Source organism: Saimiri boliviensis, chromosome 3 (assembly GCF_048565385.1).
Source record: "Saimiri boliviensis isolate mSaiBol1 chromosome 3, mSaiBol1.pri, whole genome shotgun sequence".
NCBI classification, from domain to species: Eukaryota; Metazoa; Chordata; class Mammalia; order Primates; family Cebidae; genus Saimiri; species Saimiri boliviensis.
In genome coordinates, this window is record NC_133451.1 from 68,836,192 (window position 1) to 68,850,091 (window position 13,900).

Here is a 13,900-nt window from a genome sequence, read left to right on the forward strand (position 1 = left end):
TTGGGAGGCCGAGGTGGGTGGATCACGAGGTCAAGAGATCGAGACCATCCTGGTCAACATGGTGAAACCTCGTCTCTACCAAAAAAAAAAAAAAAAAATTAGCTGGGCATGGTGGCACATGCCTCAGGAGGCTGAGGCAGGAGAATTGCCTGAACCCAGGAGGCGGAGGTGGCGGTGAGCCGAGATCCCGCCATTGCGCTCCAGCCTGCGTAACAAGAGCGAAACTCCGTTTCAAAAAAAAAAAAAAAAAGAAAGGTTAATAAAAGCAAGTAAGATGATTTATTCACCCAGTGATTCCAGTTCAAGATTACGGGTCAAGGTTCAAGGCGGGAACCAGCCCTGGCCAGGACACCATCCCATTACAGGGCATGCTCATTTACACAGCTGCACTCACTCACACTGGGACCGTGTGAACATGCCGGTTCACCTGACCTGCTCAGCTGTGGAAAGTGGGAGGCAACCAGAGCATCCAGGGAAGACCCATGCAGACCTGGGGAGAACACTCAGACTCCACACACACAGTGGCCTGAGCCAGAAATAACTTTGTTTCCCTCCTCATCAACTTAATAACAAAACCTCGTTATTCAAGGGCCTGCTACACAGGAGGTGGTGAAACAGGGTAAGCCAGAGAAGGCAGAGCCCATGTGGGTCAGCAGAAACTGCACCTCACTCACTGGCTCATCCGCTCACCTCATCTTTTCTCCCCCAACAAAGCTGCTCTGGACACAGGGCTCCTGGCACGCTGCCAACCAGGCCTTCATGCCCAGATGTGGATATCGCACTTCTCCAGGGCTGACATTCCACAACACTCACCCCTTAGCCATCCTTCCACAGACTTTTTTGGAGGTCAGGGGGGACAGGGTCTCACTCAGTCACCCAGACTGGAGTGTGGTGGCACGATCACAGCTCACTGTAGCCTTGACGTCCACAGTCTCAAGCAATCCTCCCACCTCAGCCTCCCAAGTAGCTGAGACTACAGGTGCCACCACACTTGGCTAATTTTTGTTTATTTTATTTTTCTTTAAGATGGAGTTTTGCCATGTGGCTCAAGCAATCAGAAAAATCTCAGTTCTGAATCTCAATCTTACCACTTACTGCCTTTTAGTCTTGAGGAAAGAAATGTGAAGACCTAACACAATCTGGCCTACATACATGGGTCCTTCCCCTTAACACACTGGATTAACAACTGTGACTCAAAGCCATTGATACCCTTCTTGACGTTGGGAAACATAGACATTAGATTCTCATTGATCAGTCTGCAATTAAGTGATTTGTGGATAATTAAAGTATTTGACTAAAAAGATATTTTTACCAAAATTGCTGCATTCGAAATAAGCTTTCAGAAATATTTTCTTATGTTTAAGGTGTAAGGACTTTTGCAAATCAATCTGATAGTTTCACACCAGTTTCACTGATTTTATATGTTATGTAACACTTGGCTCCACTCTATATATAATATACAAAGAAATAAGATATGGCAAGACTTAGTTATACTATACATTAATAATTTAAAAAGTTACAATTTTCTGCGGGATAGGAATTTGGTAAAAAATTTTTAGAATTTTGTTCCTTGACCAGGTACAGTGGCTCACACCTGTAATCCCAGCGTTTGGGGAGGTCAAAGTGGGCAGATCATCCGAGGTCAGATGTTCAAGACCAGCCTGGCCAACATGGCAAAATCCCATCTCTACCAAAAATACAAAAAAAAATAGTTGGGTGTGGTGACACACCCTTGTGCCTCAGCCTCCGAAGTAGCTCTGTAATCCCAGCTACTCAGGAGGCTGACCCACAAGAATTACTTGAGCCGAGGAAGCAGAAGTTGCTGTGAGCTGAGATTGCACCACTGCACTCCAGCCTGGCAACAGAGTGAGACTCCATCTCAAAAAAAAAAAAAAAAAAAAGTGTTCTTTGAAAATTTTGTTCCTTTATTTTATAAATTTCAGAACAATTGATTTAAATGAAAAAATAAGTTATTTTGCTTTCGTTATTTATTTTCATCAACATTTAAGATGAAAACTCATTAGCACTCCAAAACAAAAACGAAAGAGAATCAGAAGAAATAATACAAATGTCCATCAGTTAAAAGTTTGGTTAAATAAATTACAGTAAATCTATAAAACGAAACACCCGGCAGTGCCTAAAGTGATTATGTGAATCTAATTTTATTGGCATTGTAGTGTATGTAGTGTATCTCCAATGCAGGGGACAAAGTAGCATGTGTGATACTGACCCACTGATGTAAAATTATAGACTGTGTTTCTCTGCTTCGTTCTCCCATAGCCTTCAGTTCTTCCTCTCTCTTAGCATTCAAAACACTTTACTGTTATTACTGAGTTAATATTTAATGTCTCTGCCAGACTAGACTATAAGCTTCATGAGAGCAGGAATCTCATCTTTAGCCCCAGCACTTAGACCAGTGTCTGACTCTGAAAAAATAAAAGTCAATACAGAGTTGTTAAATGAGTGGGTAGTCTAAGGAACTCAACTTGTTCTTGATGTTTCCTGGTTCCTTTTCAAACTGCTGACAAATTATCCGTCTGATTATCTGTTCTGGAAGTTTGCCTAAGACTAACATCAAGCCAGCAGAACTTTCCATTTTCTATCTGTGAGTGTTTGCATCCTTATTCATTTGGATTCTTAGTTTTCACAGCCTCTCTTGTTAAATTGTCAGCCCTTCAAAGACTGGGACCATGTTTAATTTGTTCTTTTTTTGTTGTTCATATGATATCCAGAAAAATGTTCTCCCCAAAGTGGGGGTCTTTTCAGTGATTAAATGGTTTGCCAAGTACAGCCTCCTAAGAGAATAAATTATCAGTTGGGGTTATTATAATTTAATGATAATCACAAACACTCCCTTTGACAGGCCAGGCACTGTGGTTGGAACTGTATGTCAATTATCCCCTTGATATGAAACCAACTTAAGTGCCCATCGACCAATGAGTGGATAAAGAAAACATTGTATATATACACCATGGAATACCACTCAGCCATAAAGAGAAATAAATTAATGTCTTTTGTAGCAACTTGGATGGAGTTGGAGGCCGTTATTCCAAGTTAAGTAACTCAGAAATGGAAAACCAAATACCATATGTTCTCACTTGTAAGTGAGAGCTGAGCTATGAGGACACAAAGACATACAGAATGATATAACGGACTTTAGAGGCTAGGGGTGGGGAGGCTGGGAGGAGGTAGGAATAAAAGACTACATACTGGGCGCAGCGTATACTGCTCAGGTGACGGGCGCACTAAAATCTCAGAATTCACCACTATAGAATCCATAAAAACCACTTGTATCCAAAAATACATTAAAATTTTTAAAACTTCCAAAAAAAAAAGAAAGCATCTCCTTCATTCATAACATTCCTCTGAGGATAGTACTTCAAGTCCCATTTTACAGATGAGACCCCTGAGGCTTCAGCAAGTCTCAGGGACTCACCACAGTCACCCAGCTAGCAAGAAAAGGAACAAAGACCGGAATTTTTCCCAGCTCCAAGGTCCATGATCTTAATCACCTGTGGCAATCCCCTCTCATATATCCAGCAGCTGATGGAGTCTTTCTCTCTCCAGACAAACTGGACGTAGACATATCACGTCCATCTTATAGGCAATATGGTGAATCAGGAGGAGCCATGAAAGGACGACTCACTAAGTTACTCTCCCAAATGTTTATGTTTGCTTAGACAGTGCCCATCAGGATCACTAGGGAAGATCGTTTCCTGATTCTTCTGCCCTTGCCTCCTGGACAAAAGCAGAGCACAGAAGCTGCATAAACCCTGGTTGGGCACCAAAGAACAGTCCCCACCTGGTCACTGCAAACCGCAGGGGTACGGAAGCCTCCGAATAATGCCCTCCCCATCTTGTTCGCTTTTTAAGTAGGTAAGCTGCACAGAGCGAAGCACTGTTGCGTATTTCTGGACTGTTGTTTATTTCTCTTGCAGAGGAAGACCCATATACACAACTAAAAGGCACTAACATGGGAGAAGATTTACGGGATTAGAAGGATGGTGAAAGCATGGTTGTCCAAAATCCCCCTCTGGGGAGAGATGATTGATATCTGGCCGTCATTACAAGAAGCTTCTGGTTGACAAAAACTGTCTGGTATTTCCTTGCTGATTTCTTACCCTCACACCGCAGGGAATCAGTCACCAGTAACCTGATTCAGGTAATTTGCATTTGCGGAGTGGACCACACCTGATTGCTGTGGGCCTCCCTGCTAATGCAAATTACCTGAATCAGGCTGCTGGTGACTCACCCACTCCCCTTTAAAGCAACATCAGGTTCAAGGCAGTGACTGCTCAGCGTAGAAGCCATGGCTCGCAGACACTGCTTCTCCTACTGGTTACTGGTCTGCTGGTTGGTGGTAACTGTGGCAGAAGGTAAGGGTTTTGCTTTTGTTCTACTGTGGGTCCACTAATTAATAAGCTGTACGAAAAGACAAAATTGGCTCCATGATTGCACATTCCCAGAAGCTGAAAATATTTACCTCAGCTTCCATCAGCTTGAGTGGTTAAAAAGAAGGAGGTTAGATTTTGTCATCTAAAGACCTTGGTCCTCGTCTCAGCGCTAGCTCTGTGACTTTAGACACGCTTAACATCTCTGAGCATCAGACTCCTCATATGTGAAGTGACGATATTAATAATATCCATTGTTGTGGGGTTTGCAAGGATCCAATGAGCTATCATCTGTGAAAAACTCTTCAAGCTAAAAACACTATACAAACACTAGTTATTATGGTTACAAAGCTAATCATTCCACCCTGAATTACAGCACTGTCCACTTCTATCTCCAGCAGTATATTAACTTGCACATGGTGGCTATTTAGTCTTTGTTCGTTGCTTTAATCACATCTATTGAGCTGCATTTTGGTGCCACAGAAGTGGGCACAGGTTTCTTTCTTTAGGATTATATTAGATTAAATTTCTCAACTCTTCCTATTCTCTCTCTTTGCTCCCACTACAAAATGTGTCCTGAGCCTTAGAATTGGTTTGCAAATCCCTAGGGAAAGGAAAGAAAAAGCTGGGGAAGGGAGGAAAAGAGGGAAAGAAAAGAGGAGGAAATCTTGGAGAGCCTAGATCTAACCTTTTTTTCACAGTTAATTTTGATTCCAAAATTAGATGCTGTTTAGGGAAGAGGGACCTAGGAGTCAGACAGAGCCCTTTGCCCCTTTCACATGTCTTGGGGAGGGGGTTTTGCAGGGGATCAACCAAACCCTGCTCATGCCTGGGCAGATTCCCTGTTCACATTCCTTAGAGCTCACAATAGACAGGAGAGGGGGAGAGACATCAGAGCTGGTTGTGAAACACTCAGAGACCCCCCCAGTCCAACTTCTGCACACACTCTGGCAATCAGGGGACAGGGCACAGATTATGAGCAAAACCTGCTCTCCAAATCCCAGGACAAGGCCCCCAAGCCTCACTTGCTAAAAGTGACATCTAAAAGCAGTGTCATAAAACAGAATTAGCCACCTGCCACCTTCTCTGCAGAAAGTGATCCGCTCTTCAGGGGGCTTTGTAAACATGTAGCTAAACAAGTTAGAAGATTAGCGATTTCTTTTATTCACATCTTAAGAACACCCATTGAGACAGGGCACAGTGGCTCATGTCGGTAATTCCAGCACTTTGGGAGGCTGAAGCAGGTGGATCACCTGAGGTCGGGAGATCAAGACCAGCGTGACCAACATGGAGAAACCCTGTCTCTACTAAAAATACAAAATTAGCCAGACATGGTGGTGCATACCTACAATCCAGCTACTCAGGAGGCTGAGGCAGGAGAATTGCTTGAACCCCAGAGGCAGAGGTTGCAGTGAGCTGAGATGGTGCCATTGCACTCCAGCTTGGGCAAGAAGAGCAACACTTCCATATCAACAACAACAAAAAACACCCATTGAAATATCAGATTTGATTTCCGAATTTGGTTCACTTTTCCCCCGCAATCCCTCAAAGTCCTTCATATGTAGCTTCATTCTCTCCCAGCAGCCCTGCTTCCAGTTCGTCATTCATTCACACACACCCTGGGTCTGCCTGACAAGGTTATGTGTGGATCTCCAAACTCACCCTCTTCTCGCTCCTGCATGGCAGCAACCACAGCTGCTCCCTCCTCTTGCTTTCACCTCTGTTTGTTGCATTTCTGCTTTAAGACACAATATTTAAGTGCCACTGATTTTGCCTTTACAAAGTCTTTGTTAAGACATAATTTTAAAATTGCAATCTCTGTTTCTGAAACCTTTGAATTCTGACAGCTATTTGTGCATCACCTACGGCACATATGGCATCTGCTCTGCACTGCAGATCCCCGTCTTCATAGCATCTGCCTGTTCCTTGAGCTCAGGCTCTTAGTCTCAATCATCTCTGCATTTGCCATAGCCCCTAATGTAGTAACCTAGACATGTTGAAATGACTTGACTCACAGCATAGAATTGAAAGAGGCCCATGTGATACTTTCTAGGCTCTGATTTCTCATCTGTGAAATTAGAGATTTGACCAAGATAGTCATTCTGTGAGTCTACAAAATAAATTGAGTTTTGCAGTTACTGTGAGTCAATCAATCATAGAACTTACTTTTCTTTCTGGCTCAAGTCTGAAAGCACATGAGAATTTTTCTAAGACTCCATGTGCCACGTAAGGGAAGCCTTGCACACTTAAACTTCAAGTATAAAGCTTACTTCCCTTCAAATCAGTGTAGTTCACTGCAAGCCAGCTTTGTCTGCCCAAATAACCACAGAGTATAGGTAATTATAAGAAAAGGTCTTTCATCATTATCTTTTTTTTAAAAAGTACTTGTTTTTAAAGTAGTTGTTTGTATGCTATGAATTTCATGTCTAGACTATAATAAACCACCTTAAAACTGACATTCAAATTCCAAGCAATATTTTGCCTTCCTCTATTATACTCTAATTTTTTTTTTTTTTTTTTGAGATGGAGTGTCCCTCTGTTGCCCAGGCTAGAGTGCAGTGGCACCATCTCGGCTCACTGCAACCCCCGCCTCCCAGGCTCAAGCAATTCTGACTCAGCCTCCCGAGTAGCTGGGATTACAAGCATCTGCCACCATACCCAGCTAATTTTTGTGTTTTTAGTAGAGACAGGGTTTCACCATGTTGGCCAGGCAGGTCTCAAACTCCTGGCCTCAAATGATCCACCTGCCTTGGCCTCCCAAAGTACTGGAATTACAGTGTGTGAGCCACCACACCTGGCCAATTTTTAATATAAATTATTATTACAGATTTTCTGGGACTGAAAGACTCACTGAACTCCATAAATATATACAGAGAGAAACATTCAAGGTCTGCCTGACCATTCAATTCATCAAGTATTCACTGAGCATCACTATAAGCCAGGAACTATTCTAAGTGCTGGAGACATAGACAGTGACCAAGAGTCAACAGTCTCCGTCATTGGGAGGTCCTATTCTAATAACATGTGCCCCAGTAGCCCCATCTTTAATGCACAAATTTTATGGGCCTAAGAAAATGGGGCTCAGGCTAACAATGTTTTCATAACATTCAAGATTAGTAACAGTAGCTGATACTTATTAAGGGTGGAATGTATGTCCAGCAATGTTCTCAGCACTTTACACATTTTATTTCCAATAACACTCGTAAAGGGATGATGAGATGGGTAGTATTATTTTCTTCATTTTACAAAGAAGGAAGATGAGACTCAAAGAGGTTAAGGAATCTATCTGTGTTCACCCAATTATTAAATGGCAGAGCCCAGAGAGCCTGGCTCTAGAGCCTATCCTTTTAAACACTTTGCTATTCTGCCCTTCAAAATGTTTTTAATCTGCATTTAAATATTTGACCTACTTTGGTCTTATTAAGCTTGCAGAAGAGCTCTTGTCTTTGACATCCAGTGCCTTTGATAGCATGTCAATATGTTACATAAGGGGAAATATTTGCTTATTATTCAACACACTACTCCTGAGAGGGAGGAACTTGTTAAATTTACAATTATAGAAACTGAGATTTCTCTCAGTCAATTCAATTGTACTGTAGGCACTGTGCTAGGGACGAGGAGGCAGCAGTCTACAAGACAGTCACGTAGATCTTTCAGTGGAGCAGGAATATAACCACTGAATAATAATCACACAGCCGATGAGTATGATGAAAGTGGACTCACAGGGTGCTATGAAAGCCCAGCCTCTGGGTAGGAAAGGCCTCCCTGACCAAAAAAAAAAAAAAAAAAAAAAAGAAGGGGGGCGGAGGGTGGAGAAAGAGACTTGAAATCAGATAGGAGTTTGCCAGGCAAAGAGGACAGAGAATGGTGCTCTCCGCATCTGCAACCACCTTCTCAGAAGCCCAGGACAATTAATGACTTTTTCCAAAGTAGCTTTTGTAGAGTGGAGGAGGCAGGGTCAGATTCCAAAGGATTAAATAGGGGGAGAAGCAGAATCAGAAGGTGTACAGACTTTAAAGAGAGAGGAATAGGAACCAAAGAAGTTCATGGCAGATTACCTCAGCTTTCTCTCTGGAATATGAAGCTAATTAATCAACTTAGAAAGGTAAAGAGAGCTTCAAAGAAAATTATTCAGATGAATGAAGAAGAAACATTTTGAGGGAAATTTGAGGAGATAGCCAAGGTTTTGAAGATGAGGAAGAGAGAATAAACAAAAGAATTAGTGAGCAGTGTTAGATCAGCTGAAGTTAGAGACCATAAATGGCATCAGCCCACTTTCTCAGATGTGTGGCCCTAACTTTGTAAGATGTGACAGGTTCCCAAACCAATCACTATTGCTCCCACATTTTAGGACACTTGCACTAGCTAACTAGGTCTAGTTTGCTTGGAAGAATGTGGTTTTATGTGGTCCTGCCCACATTTCTGGGTAAGTGATTGAAGCAAGCTTATACCTTGATCTTACACCCTTGAAAATTCCCAGAAAAAGAGAGCACTCAACACTACTGGACATCCCAGAGTCAGAGGAAATCTGCCTTGCAGGCTCTAACACCCAATTGTTAGAAGAGGATTTAGAGAGTAGCTTCAGGTTTCTAGAAATGAGATGAGCACAAGAGGCGGTGGGTGGGTGGTTTTTAACAGCTGGAGCACAGTTAAACTGGTGGCACAGCTCAAGGCCTCACTAAGCCTGAGCTGACAGCAAAATGCCAAAATGGGGCTTAAAACAGAAGCTAGCTTCTTTCCTAGCGACTAGCTTCTTGGCAGAATGTTTTCCTGTAAGGTTCAGAACTTACCAGAAAAAAATGACGAATGTGGGATTTGGTCATTTTCTGTAGTTTAAAGTGTCTCAATCTAGTTTCAGTCATAGAATTTCAATGTACTCTGAGTAGATATGGGAGAAGAGGTTGGTATTTTGTTCAAGGAACAGACACCCATTCAAGCTAGCTTTAGAGACAAGCAGAGCTGGAAGTGTACTGATTATTATAAGGATATCTCCAAGATACTTAACTATAGCTAGGGCTCCCTGAAAAGCCAAAGACTGGTGGTGCATGGTGGCTCATGCCTCTAATCCCAGCACTTTGAGAGACCCGAGGCAAGTGGATCACTTGAAGTCAGGAGTTTGAGGCCAGCCTGGCCAGCATGGTGAAACCCCATATCTACTAAAAATACAAAAATAACTGGGTGTGGGGGAGGGCACCTGTAATTCCAGCTACTCAGGAGGCTGAGGCAGGAGAATAGCTTGAACCCAGGATGTGGAGGTTGCAGTGAGCCGAGAATGTACCACTGCACTCCAGCCTGGGCAACAAATCAAGACTCCATCTCAAAAGCAAATAAACAAAACCACCAAGGCTGGCCGGGCGCAGTGGCTCACGCCCGTAATTCCAACTCTTTTGGAGGCCGAAGCGGGCAGATTGAAGTTCGAAGTTCAAGACCAACCTGGTTAACATGGTGAAACCTGTCTCTACTAAAAGTACAAAAATTAGCAGGGCATGGTGGCGCACGCCAGTTATGGGTGTGAGCTACGCGGGAGGCTGAGGCAGGAGAATCGCTTGAACCCGGGAGGCAGAGGTTGCAGTGAGATCACACATTTGCACTCCAGGCAGTGAGATCACACATTTGCACTCTAGGCTGGGCGACAGAGCAAGAGTAGGTCCAAAAAAAACCAAAACAAAACAAAAACAAACACCAAGGCTGTTGCTCCCAACATCATCCTGTTAGCACAAGGCCTCTAGTCTCTTCTCTCCCCAGAGACAGGTCTTCCCGGTTTTGCTGCTTCTATGTGCAGACTGACTTCTCTGCATTCTCGAAGTTCCGCGGGCCAAAACCAGACACTCAAGCCTCCTGCCCTATACCTTGCCCTGCCGTCTTCCACGTGGTGGCTCAGTTCTCCAGTGAGAATCTGATTGGTCACTGACCAGCCAATGAATGAATTGAGCGTCTATCAGAGGTCCAATCAGCCATAGCCAGGAGGTGTGTAGGACTAACCTTTCCAGGGTTCATGGATGAAACAGAATATGTAGGAGGGACCATGAACATAGGCAAATAACAAGCCATTCAACACAACCAAGAAAACTGAATTCGACTGTCCTGAAGGAGAGGGGAATCGAGTCCTTTATAAGTGCCTCAGTACTCTCAACTTCCTGTGGGAAGTTCCTTTTATCATCATTTACGCCGGCAGCCCTTTCCAGGATGTGTATGTAAGCCTCTAAGGGAGTGAAGGAACGATTTTCTAATGGAAAGATTACTTTTTCGTAGCCAATTTGATTCAGTGATACAACCAAAGAAGACTATGACACTTGAGTTTGATTTAAATTTCTTCTCAAAAATAATTGCATCTTGGTTCTCGGTGCTCTTTCTTCAGCTGCTTGTAGATGGCCCCTCCCTTCCTCTAGGGAATTATTTCACTGCTTGTGTAGTTGAAGCAGAACTTTTGAATTAATGGCCCTTGGGGGTAGTTATTTTTATTTTCTTAACATTAATTAAGTTCTTTTTTTAACGGAATTTTCTTTATTCAGTTACAATTTACATGCAATAAAATCCATACATCTTAAAGGTACAGCTTGATCACATTTTACATATGCCTACATATAAATGTGTGTATGTGTATAAACATATATGTGTACACACAAATGTATATACGTGTGTGTACACCTGTGTGTGTATACCTAGAGATATATAGATAACCCTGTCTGTGTAACAACCACCCAGATCAAGACATAAAACATTTCTAAAGAGTTCCCTGGCTACACTTTCTGCTAAAAAACACCTATCTGTGCCCTAAGCTGAATTATTATTTTGACTTTTTTAAACTATAATTTTGCTTGTTCTTGAACTTCATATAAAGGGAGTAGTTGTACAGTATGTACAGTTTTGTGTCTAAATTCTATTGCTCAACATTATCCATGTTGCTCTGGGTATTAGTAGTTCTTCCTTTTCATTGCTGAGTACTATTTCATTGTATGAATATACAGTTTTTTAATGCATTCTTCTGTGATGGACACTTAGATTGTTTCCATTTAGGCTATTATGAATAAGGTTACTGTGAACACCCCTGAACTAGTCTTTTTGTAGACATAAACATTCATTTCTCTTGGGTAAATTCCCCACCGTGGAAATGCTGGGTCATCAGGTGTGTCTGTGTTTCTTTTTTTTTTTGTTTTGTTTTCTTTCTTTCTTTTTTTTTTTCTTTTTTTGAGACAGAGTCTTGCTCTGTCGCCCAAGCTGGAGTGCAGTGGTGCATTCTCAGCTCACTGTAACCTCTGCCTCTCAGGTTCAAGCGATTCTCCTGCTTCAGCCTCCAGAGTAGCTGGGATTACAGGTGCATGCCACCATGCTTGGCTAATTTTTGTATTTTTAGTAGAGACAGGGTTTCACTGTATTGGCCAGGCTGTTCTCAAACTCCTGACCTCGTGATACGCCCGCCTCGACCTTCCAAAGTGCTGGTTTTACAAGTGTGAGCCACCACGCCTTGCCTTGTGTTTCATTTTATTGAACATGGGCAGTTCTTTCAAATATACATTGAGACTTCTCAAATTATCTCTTCCCATCTTTCTCCTCTGCCACTACTCTAAAGTATCCATCACCCGTCTGCTTCTGTTACCAGACCTGTTTCCTAACTTGTGTTTTCCTCTCTGCAGGACAAGAAGAGGTATTTACTCCCCGTGGAGACTCAGAAAATAATGCAGACCATACCGACTGCCAGGTCTTTACACTCACCCCTCCACCTGTCACGAGGAGTCCCGTAACAAGGGCCCAGCCCGTCACAAAGACCCCCAGGTGTCCCTTCCTTTTTTTTCCACGAAGATTTCCACAAAGGCCCAGAGTCCATTTTCGGTTTCCAAACAGACCTTTCCTCCCTTCAAGGTGTAACTACCGTTTTCCATTCCAGCCATTTTATTGGCCACACCGTCGCCTTACTCCCGGTAGGTATTTCCTCAGAAGAAGACTCCAAAGAGGAAGCTCATCTGAGGAAATCTGAGAGAGAAGAGAAACCCAAACATACTGAAGGAAAAAAAAAGAAAAGAAAAAGCCAATCCTTCAGAAAAAGCAACAAAAAGATTTCTGTTTTATCTTTCCAAACTAAAACTACCAGATTTGAAGATTAAGTCTCCTAAACACCACTGACTAGAAACTGTTCTCTTTGTCAGGAGTGAAGATATTGGACCACAGGTTACTGATGTTTGCAAAATTGAACAATATATTTTTATCCTCAACTTATGGTCAAGAATATTTATGCAAATAAAACCTTAAAATGGGTAGCTCCAGTAATTCCTATCCATACTGAGATGCTGAAAGAATCCATCTCCTCCTCTAAATTAAACAGCATTTAAATAAATTGAGATCATTATAAAACTCACAAAGACACTAATGACATCATTTTTATATTCATTGGAAAATGTACAGAGCAAGGTGCATTTACAAAATAAACTTTAAAAGAAATGATAAAGCTTAAAGCAATTAAAAAGTTATGGGGAGTCTGATTGTAGATAATACTTTGAAAATATAAACTGACTTATGTAACCTAAATAATTTTTTTTCCTTTGAAACAGAGTTTCTCTCTTGTTGCCCAGGCTGGAGTGCAGTGGCATGATCTCGGCTCACTGCAACCTCTGCCTCCCAGGTTCAAGCAATTCTCCTGCCTCAGACTCCTGAGTAGCTGGGATTATAGGCGCCTGCTACCACACCTGACTAATTGTTTGTATTTTTAGTAGAGACAGGGTTTCACCATGTTGGCCAGAATAGTCTCAAACTCCTGACCTCAGGTGATCCACCCGCCTCAGCCTCCCAAAGTGCTGGGATTACAGTGTGAGCCACTGCCCCCAGCCCCAAATAATTACTTTTAAAGTATAGTATCTAAATTTACTTTAATGTTGACTTCTTAAACAACTGGTGTGAATTAATTTGATAAGTTTCTCACTGTTTCCCCTGTTATCATTAGATAGATGCTGGCTAAAATGATATACTTCTTCTCAAACTTTTAACATGATTCCAGGTTCAAAAAGCCTGGTTAAACAGCTTCAAGAATATTCTGGCAACTCTAGAACTCTACAGACATAAGTTCACTCAACCTCGGAAACTTGTATTCTCAGGATGCAATATGAGAAACAAATCCCACAGATTGCATTCATTGGTTATTTGTTTTGGCCCCTCTGTAAATCACAGCTCCCTGTTTATGCCACTCATCTTGCCTGTAACATACGAACTTTGATTCCACACATGTGGGCAGCAGCTTGCCTTGTTCCTCCCAAGAACTATATGCAAAAGTTTCTGTTGCTACTGCTGCTACAGAAACAGAAAGGAAAAAAATTAGTACCAAGACATGACAGAACTTTGGGAATGGTTGCCCTGGAAAAGGAAAGAGAGATAAAATCATCATGTTATGTTTCTTTGGTTTATTAAAATGATTTTTAAAAAAGAAAAGAAGCTATTTATTTCATTCACTTTCTAGAAAATATTCATTTTAAGAACAGATTTTTGCTTCCAATTTACAGGTTTCAAAAAATATATATATT

At 42.0% G+C, this 13,900-nt stretch overlaps 1 protein-coding gene across 1 annotated transcript; it reads left to right on the top strand.

The window, feature by feature from the left end:
• The first annotated feature begins 3,963 nt into the window (after positions 1-3,963).
• Positions 3,964-13,811, top strand: ODAPH (odontogenesis associated phosphoprotein). Its single transcript, XM_010342607.3, has 2 exons — positions 3,964-4,376; positions 12,026-13,811. Exons 1-2 carry the CDS (start codon positions 4,310-4,312, stop codon positions 12,364-12,366), a joined length of 408 nt encoding a protein of 135 aa, XP_010340909.1. The 5' UTR covers positions 3,964-4,309; the 3' UTR covers positions 12,367-13,811.
• Positions 13,812-13,900: the final 89 nt, after the last annotated feature.